Source organism: Aethalodelphis obliquidens, unplaced genomic scaffold (assembly GCF_003676395.1).
Source record: "Aethalodelphis obliquidens isolate GAN/ISIS:26980383/991018 unplaced genomic scaffold, ASM367639v1 scaffold53, whole genome shotgun sequence".
NCBI lineage: Eukaryota > Metazoa > Chordata > Mammalia > Artiodactyla > Delphinidae > Aethalodelphis > Aethalodelphis obliquidens.
The window spans coordinates 10004530-10023128 of NW_020837997.1; the positions used below are offsets into that span (position 1 = coordinate 10004530).

At 48.4% G+C, this 18599-nt stretch overlaps 1 protein-coding gene across 14 annotated transcripts in view; it reads left to right on the plus strand.

Annotated features, from left to right (window-relative positions):
• Positions 1 to 18599, plus strand: part of LOC113608660 (DNA-binding protein RFX2) — a 166110-nt gene that overhangs the window by 43737 nt on the left and 103774 nt on the right. For all 14 annotated transcript variants that reach the window (XR_003428375.1, XM_027085346.1, XM_027085347.1 and 11 more), the window contains exons 2-5: positions 8841 to 8953; positions 11624 to 11713; positions 13655 to 13734; positions 15172 to 15433. Coding sequence is in view for 13 of the 14 variants with exons in the window: in XM_027085346.1 (XP_026941147.1) it covers positions 8849 to 8953; positions 11624 to 11713; positions 13655 to 13734; positions 15172 to 15433 (537 nt within the window). In the remaining variant the exon portion in view is untranslated. The remainder of the gene's footprint in view (positions 1 to 8840; positions 8954 to 11623; positions 11714 to 13654; positions 13735 to 15171; positions 15434 to 18599) is intronic.

The window sequence follows — 18599 nt, forward strand, 5'->3', positions numbered from 1 at the left end:
CTCCGCGGCATGTGGGATCCTCCCGGACCGGGGCACGAACCCGCGTCCCCTACATCAGCAGGCGGACTCCCAACCACTGCGCCACCAGGGAAGCCCCTCTATGATTTTTTTAAAGAGAAGTTTTAGGTTCACAGAAAAATTGAAAGGAAGGTACAGAAATTTCCTGTATATTCTCTGCCTTCACACATGCATAACCTGCCCTGTTATCAACATCCCTCACCAGATGGTACATTTGTTATAGTTGATAAACCTACACTAACAAGTCATTATCACCCGAAGTCCCTACTTTACACTAGGGTTCACTCTTGGTGTTGTACTTTCTATGGATTTGGACAAATGTATGGTATTGTACAGAGCATTTTCACTGCCCTAAGGATCCTCTGTGCTCCTATCCATTCCTCCTTCCACCAGCTCCTGGCAACCACTGATCTTTTTGCTGTCTCCATGGTTTTTCCTTTTCCAGAATGTCACATAGTTGGAATCACACAGTATGTATGCATTTACTTTCACTTAGTACAATTAACCCTTGAACATCACAGGTTTGAACTGCATGGGTCCACTTATTTGTAGATTTTTTTCAATAAATGCATAGTACAGTACTGCACAATCTTTGGTTGGTTCAATTATGCAGAAATGTGGATACGGAGGGCCGACTGTGAAGTTATACTCAGATTTTTGACTGCACGTGGAGTGGCGGGTATCAGTGCCCTTAACCCCGAGTTGTTCGAGGGTCACTGTAATGTGTATTTATGTTTCCTTCATGTCTTTTCATAGCTTGATAGCTCATTTCTTTTTTGAAGAAATTTCAGTTTTGGGAGTTGCCTGGTGGCCCTGTGGTTAGAATTCCAGGCTTTCCCTGCCATGGCCCGGGTTCAGTCCCTGGTCAGGGAAACAAGATCCTGCAAACTCTGCAGCATGACCAAAAAAAAAAAAAAGTAGAAAGTAAAAAGAAGGAAACAATAAAGGAGAAATTAATGAAATTTTTAAAAACCTCTCCAAACAACAGAGAAAATGAACCAAAGCAAAATTTCCTCAAAACTGAAATTTCTTTTCTTTTTTTCTTAGTTCCCCCACCAGGGATTGAACCTGGACCCTGGCAGTGAAAGCACCAAGTCCTAACCACTGGACCACCAGGGAATTCCCCCTTCTTTTTACTTAATTTAAGTTTAATTTGCTTGTCTTTTTAAAGATTCCTAAGGTTGAAAACTTAATGATTAAGTTTAAGCCTTTCTTTTAACATAAGTTTATAGAGCTAACCATTTCCCTCTAAGCGCTGCTTTAGGTGCATCCCACAGACTTTGATATGTCATGTTTTCATTGTCATTTAGTTCAGAATATTTTAAATTTCTCTTGTGGTTTATTCTTTGACCTGTAGGTTATTTTAGAAGCATGTTTTTTATTTTTAAAATATTTTGGCATTTTTCTGGATATCTTATTGATCTCTAATTGATTCCATTATGCTCAAAGTACATACACGCTCTGTATAATTTCATTCTTTTGAAATGTGTTGAGACTTGCTTTATGTCCCAGAACATGACCCATCTTTGTGAATAGTTCATGTTCATTTGAGAAGAAAGTGCAGGTTTGGGTGCTTGTGTTCTATAAATGTTAATTAGCTCATTGTGATTGACAGTGTCACTCAGATATGCTATATCTTTATTGGAACTTTTGTTTAGTTTCTGTCAAAATAACTGAGAGAAGGGTGTTTAAAATGTCCAACTATGATTACTTATTTATTGATTTTTCCTTTAGTTCTGTTTTGAAGTTGTATTACTAGGTGCACACACATCCTGATAAATTGATAATTTTATTGTGATGAAATGTTCATCATTATCTCTAGCAATGTTCTTTGCCTTGAAGTCAATTTTGTCTGATCATTATAGCCAGTCTAACCTTCTTAACATTAGCATTTGCATGGCTTACCTTTTTCCATCCCATTATTTTCCACCTATGTATGCCTTTATATTTAAAGAGGGCTTCTTTAGACAGCATATAATGCAATCTTGTCTTTTATCCAGGCTGACCATGTCTGCCTTTTCATTCAAGTGTTCACTCTATTTACATGTAATGTAATTATTAATATGTCTGGATAGAGGAAACCCATTTTGCTATTTGTTTCATCTGCTTTTTGTTCTTCATTTCCTGCCTTCTTTGGGGATAATCAATTATGTTTAGTATTTCATTTTATTCCTCTATTAATTTTTTAGCTATGTCTTTTTGTATTTTTTAGAGGTTACTTCAGGGTTTACAATATGCATCTTTATCACAAACTAGGTAGAGTTTTTACTACATCATGTAAAATACAAGAAACTTGCATGTGTAATTCCATTTATCCTCCCATTCCTTTGTGCTATTATTGTTATATAGATTATATCTACATATATTATAAATCCCACAAGAGAATGTTATAAATTTTAAAAAATAGATATAGACATTTTAAAGCAATTAAGAGAAGGAGAGAAAACAATACAGTCTTTTACAATTACCCACATATTTATCATTTCAAGTGATCTTTATTCCTTCATATACATCCCAGTTTACCATCTGGTGTTATTTCCCTCCATCCTGAAGAACTTCCTTTTGCATTTCTTATAGTATAGGCAGCAAAATTTCTCAGGTTTTGTTTAGCATAAAGTGTCTTTATTTTCACCTTCCTTTTTTTTTTTTTTTGCGGTAGGTGGGCCTCTCACTGTTGTGGCCTCTCCTGTTGCGGAGCACAGGCTCCGGGCGCGCAGGCTCAGCCGCCATGGCTCACGGGCCCAGCCACTCCGCAGCATGTGGGATCTTCCCGGACCGGGGCACGAACCTGTGTCCCCTGCATCGGCAGGCGGACTCTCAACCCCTGCGCCACCAGGGAAGCCCTCACCTTTCTTTTAAGAATAGCATTGCTGGATATAGAATTCTGGGTTGACAAGGTTTTTTTCCCCAACACATTAAAGATGTCATTTCATTGTTTTCTGGTTGCCATTGTTACTGATAAGAAGTTGGTTATCATCCATGCTATTGTTCCCTTGAAATATAGTATGTAGTTTTCTCTTACTGCTTTAAAGATTATCTTTTTATTTTTTTATTTTAGCAGTTTAACCACGACACACCTAAGTTGATTTTCTTTGTATTTATCTTTCTTGGGGTTTGTTGAACTTCAGGGACCTGTAAGTTGATGTCTTGCGCCAAATTGAAGAGGTGTTTGGCCATTCTTCAAATCTATCTTTTTTTTTCCTTTCCCATTCTCTCCTTTTCTTCTGGGATTTCAGTTACATGTATATTAGATTGCATGTTCTGTTTTTTGTGTTTTTTTTCTTTAACTTTTTTTCTCTCAGTTCTTCAAATTGATTGATCTATCTTCAAGTTCAATGACTCTTCCTTCTGTCATCTCTAATCAGCTGTGAAGCATATCCAGTGAAATTTCCATTTTAGTTATTTTGCTTTACAGCTCCAGAATTTCTATTTGGTTCTTTTTTTAAATTTTCTCCTCTTCTGTTGAGATTCCCATACGTTCGTTCATTGTGCATATAACTTCCTTTAAATTCTTGAGCTTATTTTCAGTAGCTGCTTTATCTGCATCACCTGGATTATCTTGGTTTGGTTGTAATTGACTCCTTTTGTTTGTTTGTTTTCCTTGGGTATGAATCACCATTTCCTATTTCTTCTCATAGCTCGTGGTCTTTCTTGGGTCCTGGACATCATGAATGATATGTTGGAGAGTCTCTGGATTCTGCTGTGTTTCCCCTGCTGGCATTTAACTTGGCTGGACTCAAACTCTGCCCCTCCTGCAGTGAGTAGCAGCTGAAATCTCCACATAGTTTTTTCATCTTTGAACTGCCAGTTTTTCTCCAAGACCCCCATGACTCCCCCACATGTGTGGCTTCTAGCCAGTTGGCTAAAGATTTGGGTGGACCTTATAGTCGAATTTGGGGGTTCACCTGCTGTGTGGCTCTGTTTCTTCCCCCACACACACAACATTGTGAACTCTCTCCTCTGACACTTCAAGATGACCAGGCTGATGCTTTCTGCCACCCAAGCATTTGTGGACTGGGCTGTGCCACCAAGCAAAAAGCCAGAGTCACCAACCAATCTGACAGTGGTCTTTCAAGGGTGGACTCCCTGGCAGTGTCTGCCTGCTTTGGTCACCCCCTGGTGTCTTTAAATAGTTGCTTTAAAAAAAAATACTTTGCCCAGATTTTGTAATTGTTATCTGCAGGAGGGTTAGTCCAACCAATATGCTCCACCATTACTGAAAGTCAGTGCTCTTTTGTATGCCTTTTTTTTTTTTTTTTTTTTTTGCGGTACGTGGGCCTCTCACTGTTGTGGCCTCTTCCGTTGCGGAGCACAGGCTCCGGACGCGCAGGCTCAGCGGCCATGGCTCACGGGCCTAGCCGCTCCGCGGCATGTGGGATCTTCCCGGACCTGGGTACGAACCCGTGTCCCCTGCATCAGCAGGCGGACTCTCAACCATTGCGCCACCAGGGAAGCCCTGTATGCCTTTTAAAACACATTTTTTGGGACTTCCCTGGTGGTCCAGTGGTTAAGACTTCCCCTTCCAACGCAGGGGGTATGGGTTTGATCCCTGGTCGGGGCTAAGATCCCACATGCCCCGCGGCCAAAAAACCGAAACATAAAACAGAAGCAACATTGTAACAAATCCAATAAAGACTTTAAAAATGGTCCACATCCAAAAAATCTTTTTAAAATACGTATAAAAGCCTTTTTTTTTTTTTCCTGAGGTACGCGGGCCTCTCACTGTTGTGGTCTCTCCTGCTGCGGAGCACAGGCTCCGGACGCGCAGGCTCAGCGGCCATGGCTTACGGGCCCAGGCGCTCCACGGCATGTGGGATCCTCCCGGACCAGGGCACGAACCCGTGTCCCCTGCATCGGCAGGCGGACTCTCAACCACTGCGCCACCAGGGAAGCCCTAAAAGCCTTTTTTTTTTTTTTTTAAACCTAAACTTTGATGTGCTCAGAACCCTTGATTAATGGACCCAAATAAAACATTTTTTCAGGAAACTGGATCAGCTCTTGTGCAACCTACAATCTTGATTATCTTAGGAAGGATTCCACATTCTCCGTAGATGGGCCTGTTGTGTGTTCATATATTAGAGCAGCCAGGCTGTCCCACACAGCGTCTGTCAGTCTGTCTGTCTGATCCTAGCGTCGAGGAATGAATCGGGGAGCAGAACAGTCGGTCTCAAAAGGTCATTACCTTTTCCAGAAGGGTCTTAGTTACCCCTGAAATAACCAGGTAGATCGTACATTTTCTGAAACCTTTATGAACCTATTTGTATTTCTTAGCTGTACTGCCTCTTGAAATAACAATTCTGTGTATTATTATCTGTTTTATAAAGTGCTTTCATAGACTCTCACTATCTGAAATGCTATGTGTAAATTTTTATAATTCAGTATCAGATGTAATACTAAGGCGTTACTAAAGTGTTCATTCATTTGATAAATATGTGTCAGCTGCCTGAGTTGGGCCTGGCACAGAAGCAGGACACCAAACCTTGCAGGATGCACCGTAGGGACCCCTGTGTGAGTTTCCTAGGGCTGCCATTCAAAGTACCACAGAATGGGTGGCTTGAGACAGCAAAAAATTATCCTCTTACAGTTCTGGAGACTAGAAAGTGTCAAGAGGGCCGTGATCCCTCTAGGGGAGGATCTTCCAGCTCTGGTGGCCCCGGCAAGCCTTCCTTGGCTTGCAGCTGCGTCACTCCAGTCTCTGCCTCCATTGTCACATGGCCTTCTTCCTGTGTGTCTTTTCTGTCTGTTACAAGAACACTGTCACTGGATTTAAGGCCCACCCTCATCCAGCATGATCTCACCTTAAGCCTTTGCTTGAGTACCTCTGCAAAGACGTTATTTCCAAATAAGGTCACATTCTGAGATTCCACGTTGACATGAATTTGGGGGTCGGGGGGGACACTATTCAACCCACCACAGCTCCCCAAAGTCATCTGTGCCCAAACTCCCATCCTAAGTTTTAAGGGCTACACCTGGCTTCTGGGGTTCCGGGATTCAATCAGTTTTCTTTTTGACTTGGCAAGCTTCGGGAAGACCACTGCTGGCATTTCAGACCAGTGTCTGATACTTGCGTTTGTCTTTAAATGTCAACAGCTCCACCCTCCACACAGTTTGAGTCGCCCTCCGGGGCTCCTCCAGTCCTGTCACGTTGGTGAGACGTGGCCACGAGAACTAGGCGCTGGATCAAGGGCCTGTGGCCTCAGGCTTTGATTCCAGACAGTGTAGTTTTTCTCCCAACCTTCCAAAACCATGTCACTTTATTAAACCCAAATTATATGGACCGGGGACTTCCCTGGTGGTCCAGTGGTTAGGACCCCACACTTCCACTGCTTGGGGACCCAGGTTTGATCCCTGGTCAGGGACCTAAGATCCTGCATGCCGCGTGGTGCAGAAAAAAAAAAAAATTATATGGACCAGTGACCAGCAGCCATGGCCTATGGGCCAAACCTGGCCTGTCACCTGTTTCTATAAATAAAGTTTTATTAGAACACAGCCAGGATCATTCGTTCACATGTCAGCCATTTTTGCTCCTGTGCTATGATCGCAAAGTCTAGTAGTTGTAACAGAGACCAGGTGGGCCCGAAAGTATCTGGTCCTTTACAGAAGAAGGTTGCTGACTCTGGTCTAAACGATACACACTAAGCAGTGTGATAGACAGACAGTGCATGCCGGTCAGCAGTGTGTTAGCCTCACTTGCGTTCTGGAAGGTGTGTTCTGGCCACGCTAAGCACAGCATGGACCCACTGTCTATCCCAACACTCACAGGTTCTCCCTGTTTCCATAAGACTTCAACTGTGGAACAAGGGACTGGTCTCAGCAAAGTCAGCCTGCTCACTTTCTCACCAGTGGATTCGTTTCATGGAGAGTTCTAATCCATTTCCTCCTAGTGCCGCTGAAGGTACCCGCTTCCTGGCTTCAGATGGGAACAGAGTGGTGCAGAGTGGGCAAAGGACTGGTTTAAAACGGTCAGAGAAAACCATAAACAAGAGACCTCGATTAAGCAGGTTCCAGCAGGATAATTGCAAAGGTCAGTTCCATCAGGAAGGCAGAGAATGTTGGAGACCCAGGAAACGTTTGCACGGTTAGAAATTCGCACCCTCCTCCTCTTTCTTTTCCTCCTCCTCTCCCTCTTCCTCCGAAAGAGTCGAAGAATGTAGGAGGCACCTGTCACCGCATGGCTCTGGGGACATCTGGTGGTGAGAACCAAGGCAAGGTCACGGGAAAGAGAAAAATGCCACAGGCACCGCCACGGTCCATCCAGTGGTTCTTGTGGCACCAAAGGCGTTTGGGAGGGGGATGGGGGAGTCCTGGGAGAGTGGGTAAAGATGGGATTGAGGCAACACTCTCAGATCAAACACGCACACACATCTTTCTGCTTCCCTTAGGCAAATTATTTTCATCTATTATCAGTTTATATTCTTTTAAAAAGGATTTGAAAAAAATTCTCCACCCATTATTGGAGGTGGGGACTCTTGGGGCTGTAGAGAAACATATATCAAAGCTCTGGCCGTAGGTCCTGGGCACCGTGGTATGTGCCATGCTGTCCAGGCCTCCCTGGGGGTCAGGAGCTGGGAGACTTCACTCCTGGGGGAATGTGCTCAGAGCCGCAGCCAGGACGGGACAGGGATGGGGACAGGTGTGTGTGGCCACAAAACCACCTCTATGCAGTTTGCGGATTGAAGTGCTTCTCCAAAGACTTAAGGTAGCCAGTGTTTATTAAAAAGTGAACAGGGGGGCTTCCCTGGTGGCGCAGTGGTTGAGAGTCCGCCTGCCGATGCAGGGGATGCGGGTTCGTGCCCCGGTCCGGGAAGATCCCACATGCTGCGGAGCGGCTGGGCCCGTGAGCCATGGCCGCTGAGCCTGCGCGTCCGGAGCCTGTGCTCCGCAACGGGGGGGGCCAAAACAAGGGGGGGCCCCCATACCGCAAAAAAAAAAAAAAAAAAAAAAAAAAAAGTGAACAGGGTTTGACTTTCAGCATTTTCCTGGAGTGACTATCGTCTGCCACTGCATGCTGAGATTAAATGAATCTTGGTGGAGAATTTTTAAATTACCTTCTTGAAAGATATCTACACCTGGCTGCAGAGAAACGTACTCGTCTGCTTTCTCATGGGCAAAGGAGCAGAAGGCACTTTTTCTTATTGCTGAAATGCCTGAGGATTTTTCTCCAGCCCCAAGGGATGAGCCATTTCTTTCTCTGCTATCACCTTTTTTCTCCCTAAACCAGTGATTCTTAACCAGCGTTGAATCCATCCCCCCCCGCCACCCCCCAGGGACACTGGGCAATGTCTGGCCACATCTGTGGTGGTCGCGACTGGGCGTGCTCCTGGCATCAAGTGGGTGGGGCCCGGGATGCCAGGGCCCAGGATGGTCCCGCAGAACGTGAATGACCTGCCCAGTGGCAGCAGTGCCGAGGGGGAGACCCTGCCCTAGGAGGATGCGCTTATAGTTTGGGGTGCAGTAGCTCCGCAGATGGCCAGCATCCCCCAGGAGCTTTTGGTTTTGTCGGTAAATGAGTAAAGAAGTCGTATGAGCCTGATCAGATCGGAAAGGGGGAGCTGTTGTCCCCTGCATTCAGGAATTCCTGCAGAGCTATTTTTTCGGGTTTATATTTGGACAAACATCCCCTGCCCCCTCCCTTCTCTCTTCTTATGGAACAGTTGTGCAACCTCTTCCCCGCTTCCCCTTCCTTACCTAGTCTGGCCAGGATCCCTGCATTTGGACTTGGAAGACTGCAGGTCATTACCGCTCGCCTATCGTGTATGTTGCCTCTTTGGGCTTCGTGAAGACAGCCCTGCCCCACTCACTCTCTCTCCGCCTCTCTTTAGAACTGAGCATGCAGAATTCAGAGGGTGGATCGGATTCGCCGGCTTCCGTGGCTCTGTGTCCCTCGTCAGCAGCCCAGGCGCCTGTGGCCCAGCCTGTGCCAGCCTCGCCACAGGTAAGGGACCAGCCGCCTGCCGCTCAGGCCGCTCCGGGAAAACCAGCGCAGCCAGGGTGGGGATGCGTCCACCTTGGTTTTGAAAAAACATTTGAATCAGCAGAGCGAGGAATCTCTATTTTTCTGAATTGACTTCTCAGCTCCATGGCTGCTGCTGTTGCAACGCACCCTCATTTTCCTTCCTCACCCCATGTTATTAGACTTTTTCACTGTTTGTTGTAAAATGGTCCCACCAAGGAATCGATGATCCAAACTCACAAAGAAAGCCCTTCCCCGACTTTGATTTAGTCCATTCTTGTCTGCTAGTGGTAGTTTTCTTGTACATTGGAAATGACCCTTCTACACAGAAAGCCTTTCTATCCATAAGGCAAAAGAGAAGTGAGAATTCTTAGGATTTGGTTCATTAATTGAATCTAGTATTAGAATCAGTATATTCTTTAAAATTTGCAGAGAGAGAATTTTCACATTAAGGCTCTCCCAACTTCTAGATTTCTATAGTGGATTGAAGTACACCATTAAGTAGACATAAACATAAAATTAGTGACATAAATCTACCAGAAACCGAAGGTAACAGAACAGACCAAAATCATAGACATGTGCAGAGGTCCACTGTGGCCACGTGATCATCTATGATTTACAAATCTAAAAGTTAGGAGCACGACAGAAAGAATTGATTATGGCAAACAAACAAACAAACAAAAAAAACCCCAAAAAACGTAATTCAGCAAAAGCCAAAAGGCAAACATCAAAGCCGTTTATTCAGTTTAGAATGTGCAGTTGGACATGTTTAGCATTTATTTCTTGGAAGTGTGGCGGCCCCAGCATGGGTGCCAAGAGGGCGTGATCACTTGCAGTGTGGTCTAATTGATTGTTTCCTTGCCCACTGAGCCTGATGCGTGAGCCCTCCACCCCATGGAGCCCTCCACCCTCTCACCAAACCCCCCGTCTCAGGCGCCCCTGGGCCTGGGTGGCGGCTGCCTTCACTGTAGCGGCTGCAGGCTGACTGGTCCCAGGGTCCTGCCATGGCCACCGTGTACATCCCAGGCTCCAGGGCTCCAGGCCCTGATGGAGATGGATCCAGCCCCGCACCCCCTGCCTCGATGGTTGTGTCCCCGCCCCCGTCGGGCACCTCTCTCGCCTGCAGTCTGCACTACACTCCCTAAACAGTGAGCACCCAGTTCATCCCCAGTAAGGGGCGTTCTTGCTCCCACTGTCCCCATGATGCACTCTTCCTGCTTCCACTCTCAGTCCTGGCCATCCACCAGGACTTCCCACCACAGTGGGCGTGTTCTGCCACCAGCCCCACCAGGCTCCGAGCACTGGCAATGTAGCCAGTGCCGCTGAGGAACTGAATTCTGCAATTCATTTAAATGGAAGTAAATTTCAGCGTCCACAGAGCTACACAGCTAGTAGCTTCCGTATTGGACAGCTCAGCTTTGGAGTGTGTGCGTGTATATCCTTAATATTCTTATTTATTTGAGGCGAAATTCACATGGCCCAAAATTCACCATTTTAAGGTGAACAATTCAGTGGCGTTTAAGACGTTCACAGTGTTTTGCGACCTCCACCTCTATCTAGTTCCAGAACATTTTCATCCCCCAAAGAAGAAACCCCGTCCCCATGAGCAGTCACCCTCCATCCCTCTCCCCCAGCCCCTGGCAACCACGAATGCACTCTCTGTCCCCGTGGAGTTGCCTGTTCTGGACGCTTCGTGTAAATGGAATCACACACTGCATGGCCTTTTGTGTCTGGCTTCTCTCACTGAGCGTTATGTTCTCAAGGTCCATTCACATTGTAGCGAGTGTCATTGCTTCTCTCCTTTTTCTGGCTGAGTGATGTTTCCATGTGGGTTTATCCATCCACCCTATTGATTTCTATACCATCTGTGTTCTCTTTGCCTCTGGAGGGCCGAGTGTATTGAATTCTTATTAGAACAGTGGTGTTTTATAAAGCCAAGCCCCGCAGAATCACCACACTGTTGATACTTAGGGTCCAAGTAGGACGACCATAGACTCACAGTTGATGACTTCCAAAGCCCAGCCTTTACAGAAACAAAGCGCTCTATTTCCTCCCTCACCTTGAGGGTACGTTTTGATCCTTCATGTTTTCCTAGCTTTGTCCAACCAGTCCTCCAGGCCAAGTGACAAAGCCACACTGGGAAGATGGCTCAGGGGCCCAGAGAGCAGTCTTGGAGTCCAGGAGGGGCCTGGACTGAGTCTGGGTTGTAGAACTTCTGATGCTGAGGCCGCAGGACATAGACCTGGCCTTGACCATTCTAGGCTTCCTTTTCCCTCGTGTGTAAAATGGGGACAGGTCCAGGGGCTACTGAGAAACAATGGGGTGTGACCCAGCTCGTCCGGCGGAGGAGGTGGTGTGGACGACCAGCTTCGGCATCCAGCTCTCAGCCCATGTCACCTTGATGACTATCGACCCCAAGGAGGCAAAGCTGCTGGGTGTGTGTGTGTGTGCGTGTGTGTGCACGTGTGCTCGAGTCCCCACTGTGCCTGCCTAAGTCAGCCTGAGCTGCGTGTGTGTGCGCCCACCTCTCCTTTCCTACCCGTCCCGCTATGTTTCCATAAAGCGACAGTGGGCGCAGTTGAGCTGTGACCTGTGTTTGTTTCCAGGACTAACCTCTGACAAGCCTAAATGTCCTCTTTCCTTCCCTTTTAGAGGGTGTTGGTCCAGGCAGCAGGCTCGGCTCCCAAGGGGGCTCAGATGCAGCCCATCTCCCTCCCCAGAGTGCAGCAGGTGCCACAGCAGGTAACCACAGCACAGGTGACTCGGGACGAGGTTGGCACGTAGCACCTTGGAGCCCTGTCTGAACGATGATGCATGCTTTTCTGTTGTCGCTGTTCCTTTTCGTTTGATGTGTTCAGTTCCTTACCAGAAAGTTCTTTTGGAAGCTGTGTTAAAAAAAAAAAATCTTTTGCTGCAGATAGGTTGCATCAAGCGAAGAAAACTTATGATCTTTCATTCATTCAGATATTCAGCCTTTGGGGCACAGGCGAGCCCCTAGATAGAGCATGGGGTGCAGCGGTAGACACACAGGCAGATAGAGGAGGTTTCTGGATTGGAGGAGCACCGAGCCCCCTGGGGAGGCAAACTCATCTGCAGGCAAGTGCTGGACCCTCAGACGGGCACTTCTTGTGAAATTAAATGATTTGAGAAGAAAGCTTGAATGTGTGGGCTCACCAGCCAAATCGCAGCCCAGATCATCAGCTCAGACAGGCGGTGTGATCTGAGCAGGGGTTGGCAGACCTCTTCTGGGAAAGGCCTAGCCGTACATCTTTCTTTTTTGACTTTGCAGGCCAGATGGTCTCTGGCACAACCATGCAACACTCGCGAAAGTCACAAAGGAATGGTGTGGCTGTGTGCCAATAAAGCTTTATTTATAAGAACGTGCGGGCCGGATTTGACCCGAGGGCCAGAATTTGCCGACTCCTGCTCTGTAAGATGCTGAATTAAAATTCGTTCAGGCTCCTGCCTGAAAGGAACCCGGAGCATATGGAGATGGCGAGACCCCAGAGGACACACCTCTCCCTTCGAGGGGCTCCTGCCCAGAGTAGTAGGGTGTTTAGAGATGTTTGCCTGGTGCTGTGTGATTTTCGGGGTCCTAGGGGAGAAGCGAAGGCATGGGGGTGGGGGTGGGGGGCTAGCAGGGAACCAGCGGCCCTGCTTTAGCTCCTTGAGGGAGGGGCGACCACGACTCCTGTGATTCCAGAAGCTTGCCCTCCTCTGTGGGGTTGGGCCTGTGCCTGCTGTTTCTCCTGGGCCACCCAGACTTGGGGGCTGACCTCTGCATCTTACCCAGTCCGCTAAGACAAAGGGGGTTGTGTGTGTGCATACGTCCCCCGGGTTGGGCTGTCCTCAGAGGTGGGAATTGGCCCTGTCCTGCTGCTGCATGAGAAGGCCTACAGAGAGGGCACGATGAGACTGGCCCTCGATTTTCTGACCCCCAAACAAGGTTGAATCAGGGACCCGCTAAGCCTCCCTCTGCGGTGGGGTCCCGAAGTTCTGCACACAGAGCTCTGGGCCTCCACCAGCAGGGCCCGAGTCCCTTGGGGGTCATCAGCTGAGGCTGTGAACTGACCAACGAGGGAGGGGTCTTCCCACCGGCCTCCTCCCTCCACCCCCCCGCCCCACTCCAGGTACAGCGCTCCTGCTAATTCTGCTCAGACCTTCAGAGTCTCTTCCAGCGTGGCTCCCAGGACCCCGACCTGTTGCTGGGGACGGCCTCCAGGGCCACCGAAAAGAGTGGCAGGGGGCGGTGGAGCGCACGAGCAGCTTGAGCCCCTCCCCTGCCAAGGGGCCGTGGGGGCATCGGGCGCGCCGAGGTCCGCATTCCGTCCACATCTCTGGCGTCTGCTGTCCAGCAAGACTGGCCCCTCTGCCCAGTGGCCAGCAGACCGCAGGCATCCCCCAGCCCTGCTCTGCACCTTTGCTCTGAGCTGGGCTCCTCCCCGCCCAGAATAGGGGCCCAGACCCGCTGCGGTTCCATTTCCGTTTGCGCTCATCCGGAATACGGGGCCTTGACGTGACTGTCTCCCCTGGTTTTTTTAGAAGTGCCAGCTGGGGGCAGGACAACTGTGATGTGGTGCTAAGTGTTCACAAAAGGCAATAGGAGATATTTCTGCCTGAATAATCTGGAAGTCCTGAGCAAGGAAGACTCCGTGTAACACCAAGTATCTGCTGTTGTTTCAGGTCCAGCCCGTGCAGCACGTGTATCCCCCCCAGGTGCAGTACGTGGAAGGGGGGGAAGCCGTCTACACCAACGGAGCCTTGTACGTGGTGTCCTCCCCCTCCCCCGAAAGGGGCCTCACAGGGAACCAACTGTAGGCCACATCCCAACCTTCTGTCACGACGTCCACTGAGCTCCCTTGGGGATGTGTTTACACAGAATCCTTTCCCTTACCCTTCGGGTGACGTGTCCCAACTATTACAATGGCATAAGGACATCACAGCCTGGTGGAGATTTCAGAAATCACAGACTGTTATACTTTTACTTCTAGAAAAGGCAGTCTTTAAAAACAAACCCAAAAAACCAATCCACCTTCGAAGTCTGAAGATATCCTTTGCAATCCAGAAACCGTGTCCATCTCTGCTTTTTCATCCTGGCCTCTGTTAACCTCTGGCTTTTTCTGATGTTGGTAAAACTTGATCTTCCATTTGTCAAGGACGTCTAGGGTTTTCTGCCTTCAAACTCCGTGGTGCTTGGGGCAGAAAATGATGCGTTTCCCAGAAGCTCACTGTGCTCGGGATGCGCGTCCTTTTGCTTGTTTCTGCCTCTGGTTTCCACGACTCCCGTCCTGAGGGCGAGGGAGGGTTTGGTTGTGGTTAAAGAGATGTGATTGCTGGAGTCGTGGGCGCCCGCAGCACAACACTGAAGGCATGACGCACACTGACCCAGAGGAGCGCGTGTGAAGCCTGTGAGCCCCCAGCAGGCTCTGGGGGACCCTCCGCAGCAGCATCCTGGCTCCACTGCACTGCGGTCAGACAGGACGTCCCCCGGGGGCCGGAGAGGCTGCCCTGTCCCCCAGAGGGGCCTTCCCTCAGTCACCCCTGAGGAAAAACCCCTCCTGACCGGCTTTCACTGCGGCCGGATGTACATCAACCGACATGGTTAATGATTTGATCCAGATGTTAAAGGATTTCAGACAAATTCTTGGAATCCCTTAGACATTCTTTTTATTATGCAATTACATTTTTTTTAAAAATACTTTCTGGTTTGAAAGAACTAGAGACTCCCAGGAAGTTGCAAAATTAGCCCAGAGTCCCTTGTACCTTTCACCCAGCCTCCGCACCCCCGGTGGTGACATCTTCTATGACTGCAGGATGGTATCAAAACCAGGGCACCACATCGGGCCATATTCAGCTTCACAGCCTTTAGGCGCACGTGTGCACACGAGTGTGTGTGTGTGTGTGTGTGTGTCTACAGCTCTACGTGGTCTTATCCCAGGGGTAGACCTCCAGTAACCAGGGTCAGGTCCAGCCCTGCTCCACCCACCAAGCCCCGCCCCACCCACCAAGCCCCGCCCCCGTCAAGTGCAATTTGCACGTGCGGTTTGTAAATGACAAGTTGCTGAGGGATCAGCTGGGATCCCGAATGCTTTCGGAGACCATGGCTGTGAACTCGCTGTATTGACAGCCGGGTCTGACTTAGCCACGTGCTCGGCGCCGTGGTTTCCGGCGTTTACGTGAAGCCTTCTCTCTCCCGCCAGGCGGACGGCGTATGCCTACAACCCCGAACCCCAGATGTACGCCCCCAGCAGCTCCGCGTCGTACTTCGAGGCCCCGGGCGGTGCCCAGGTGACCGTGGCAGGCTCCTCCCCGACGGCAGTCCCCGCCCACAGCATGGTGGGCATCACCATGGATGTCGGGGGCAGCCCCATCGTCTCCGGCACGGGAGCCTACCTCATCCACGGGGGCATGGACGGCACCCGGCACTCCCTGGCGCACACATCCCGCTCATCACCCGCTACGGTATGTACGTCCCAGGCTCTCGGGGGCAGCAGGTTAGGCCCTGAATAGACTCCCGGCAGCAGCAGGGACGGTGAGTAGAAGGCAGCCGGGAGCACGGGCGTCGGAACCCCACTAGCCTACGACAAGCGCCCCCGTCTTTGAACCTCGGGTCCTCCCTTGGTAAAGACAGAGGGTAGATGGCTGTAGCCAGTGCTGGGAGCGTTGCAGATGAGGAGGCAGCTCAGTGCTGGGAGATGCTGCTGCCGCTGGTGGTCCACCATGACCGTCCTCATCGTCATCAGCCTCTCCCAGGCGGAGATCAACACATCCCCGCGAAAACTAGGCTGAACCCAAGCAGAGCTATACTGGACTGGTACCCCACACCTCTGTCCAAAACGGTGGCTTACCTGCTTTAAAGATGTATCTGCTTTGAAAACTCTATTTCCCATATTTACTCTTATTTTTTAAATTAGCACAGAGTAAAGTGGACGGTGTGGGCTGCACAGGCCCATGAGTTTTGACTCACGTACAGACTCGGGTATCTGTCCCCACATCAGTACACAGAATGGTTGCATAACCCCCAAAACTCCCTCGGGTGTTTCTTGGTAGTCACGACCTCCTCTCACCCTCAACCCCTGGCACCCGTGGGTCTGCTCTCCGTCACTGTACTGTTGTCTCTGTGGGGATGCCGTATAAAGGGAATCATCCAGGAGACTCCTTTTGTGACTGGCTCCTTTCACCCAGTGTGGAGCCTGGAGATCCCGTCCAGCTGTCCTGTGAGTCAGTGGTTCCTTCTTGTTGCTGAGTCATGTTCCGTGACCCTAACGGCTCGTTCCTCCATTCACCAGCTGCGGGGCCATTTGGGCTGTTTCCAGTTTTTCGTGATTGTGAATAAAACAGCTAGACGGACTCTCATGTATAGACACATGTTTTCCTTTCTTTGGGGTCAGTCAATACCTACGAATGGGATTGCTGGCTCCTACAGTAAGTGTATGTTTAACTTTATCCGAAACCACCCGTGTTTTCCCCGGGGGGGGGAGGTACCATTTCGAGCTCCCCCAGCCAGGTGTGAGTTCCTCTCGTCCCACCTCGTCACCAGCATTTTTTGTTGTCGGGTGTTGTCAGCATCTTTCTTTTTAGCCATTCTCATCGGTGTGTGGTGTTATCTTACTGTGGTTGTCATTATGCATTTTCGTAATCGCTAACGATGGCCAGCACCTGGTCAGGGGCTTTGCCTTTCATGTATGTTCTTTGGTGATACGTCAGTTGAAGTTTGTTTATTTTTTTAACTGTGTTGTTGGTTTTCTTACTGTTAATTTTGAGAATTGTTTGTATGTTCTGGATACAAGTCCCCTGCCGGATATGTGATTTGCAAATATTCTCTCCCAGTCTTTAAAGTGCTTTTTCATTCTCTTAAGAGTGTCTTTTGGGGACTTCCCTGGTGATCCAGTGGTTAAGACTCCACGCTTCTACTGCAGGGAGCCCAGGTTCAGCCCCTGGTTGGGGAACTAAGATCCCACATGCTGTGCTCTGCGGCCAAAAATTTAAAAAAAAAAAAAAAATTTTTTTTTTGAAGTGTCTTTTGCAGAGAAAAAAAAAATTTTCCCGATAATTTTGATCAAATCCAATTTAACAGTTTTTCTTTTTTGGAAAGATCGTGCTTTTGATGTCATGCCTGAGAACTCTTCGCCTGTCCCGAGGTCGTGAACACTTTCTCCTCTGTTTTCTTTGAAAAGTTTTATAGTTTTACATTTTACATTTAGCTCCGCTTCATTCTGAGCTAACTTTTGTATAAGACGTAAAGTTTATGTCGAGGTTCATTTTTATGCATATGAAACAACCAGTTGTCCCAGCATCATTTGTTAAAACACTGTCCTTTATCGGATTGCTTTTCCACATTTGTCAAAAATCAATTGGCCTGGGACTTCCCCAGTGGTGCAGTGATGAAGAGTGCCTGCCAAGGCAGGGGACACAGGTTCGATCACTGGTCCGGGAAGATCCCACATGCTGTGGAGCAGCTAACCCCGTGTGCCACAACTACTGAGCCTCTGCTCTAGAGCCCGTGAGCCACAACTTCTGAGCCCATATGCCACAGCTACTGAAGCCCGCGCGCCTAGAGCCCGTGCTCCGCAACAAGAGAAGCCACTGCAATAAGAAGTCCGCACACCACAGTGAAGAGTAGTCCCAGAAATGGGTAAACTGGCTCCTCTCACTTTATTCTTCAGTATTATATTGGCTATTTATATAGATTTAGAATTTTCTATATAGATTTTAGATCAGTTTATCTTTATTTCCAAAAAAAATTCCTAGTGAGATTTTGATTAAACAGCATTAAAGCTGTGTATCAATTTGGGGAGAATTGACATCTTTACTATGTTGGGTCTTCCAATCCATGAACGTGGTGTGTTTTCTCCATTTATTTAGCTCTTCTTTGATTTCTTTCATCAGCATTTGGTCATTTTTAGCATGCAGATCCTGTACTTATTTTGTTATATTTATGCCTAGGTATTTTTTGGTTTTGGAGTTTTTTTTTTTTTTTTTTTTTTTTTGGCTATGTTGGGTCGCAGCTGCAGCATGGGGGCTCTTCGTTGCGGCGCGCGGGCTTCTTGTGGTGTGCGGGTGTTCTCTCTCTAGTTGTGGCGCGCAGGCTCCAGGGCGCGTGGGCTCTATAGTTGGCGGCATGCAGACTCTAGTTGAGGCGCGCGAGCTCAGTAGTTGTGGCGCACGGGCTTAGTTGCCCTGCGGCGTGTGGGATCTTAGTTCCCTGACAAGGGATCGAACCCACGTCCCCTGCATTGGAAGGCGGATTCTTTACCACTGGACCACCAGGGAAGTCCCCTGGAGCTATTTTAAATGGTACTGATTTGAAATTTCAGTTTTCAACTGTTCATTGCTAGTGTACAAAAGTATGGTTGATTTCTGGTTCTTGACCTTGCTTCCTGTGACCATGCTGAACTCAGTCTTTAGTTCTAAGAGTTTTTTGTGGTCTGCAAATAGGAACAGTTTTAGTTCTTTTCCCGTGTGGGTGACTTTTATTTCTTTTTCTCGCCTTATTGCACTGACTAGAACGTCCAGTACGATGCTGTGTAAGAGTGGTGAGAGTGGACATCCTTGCCTTGTTCTCAGTCTTAGGGGAAAAGCTTCAGTCTTTCACCCCTAAGTGTAATGTTACCTGTATGTTTTTCAC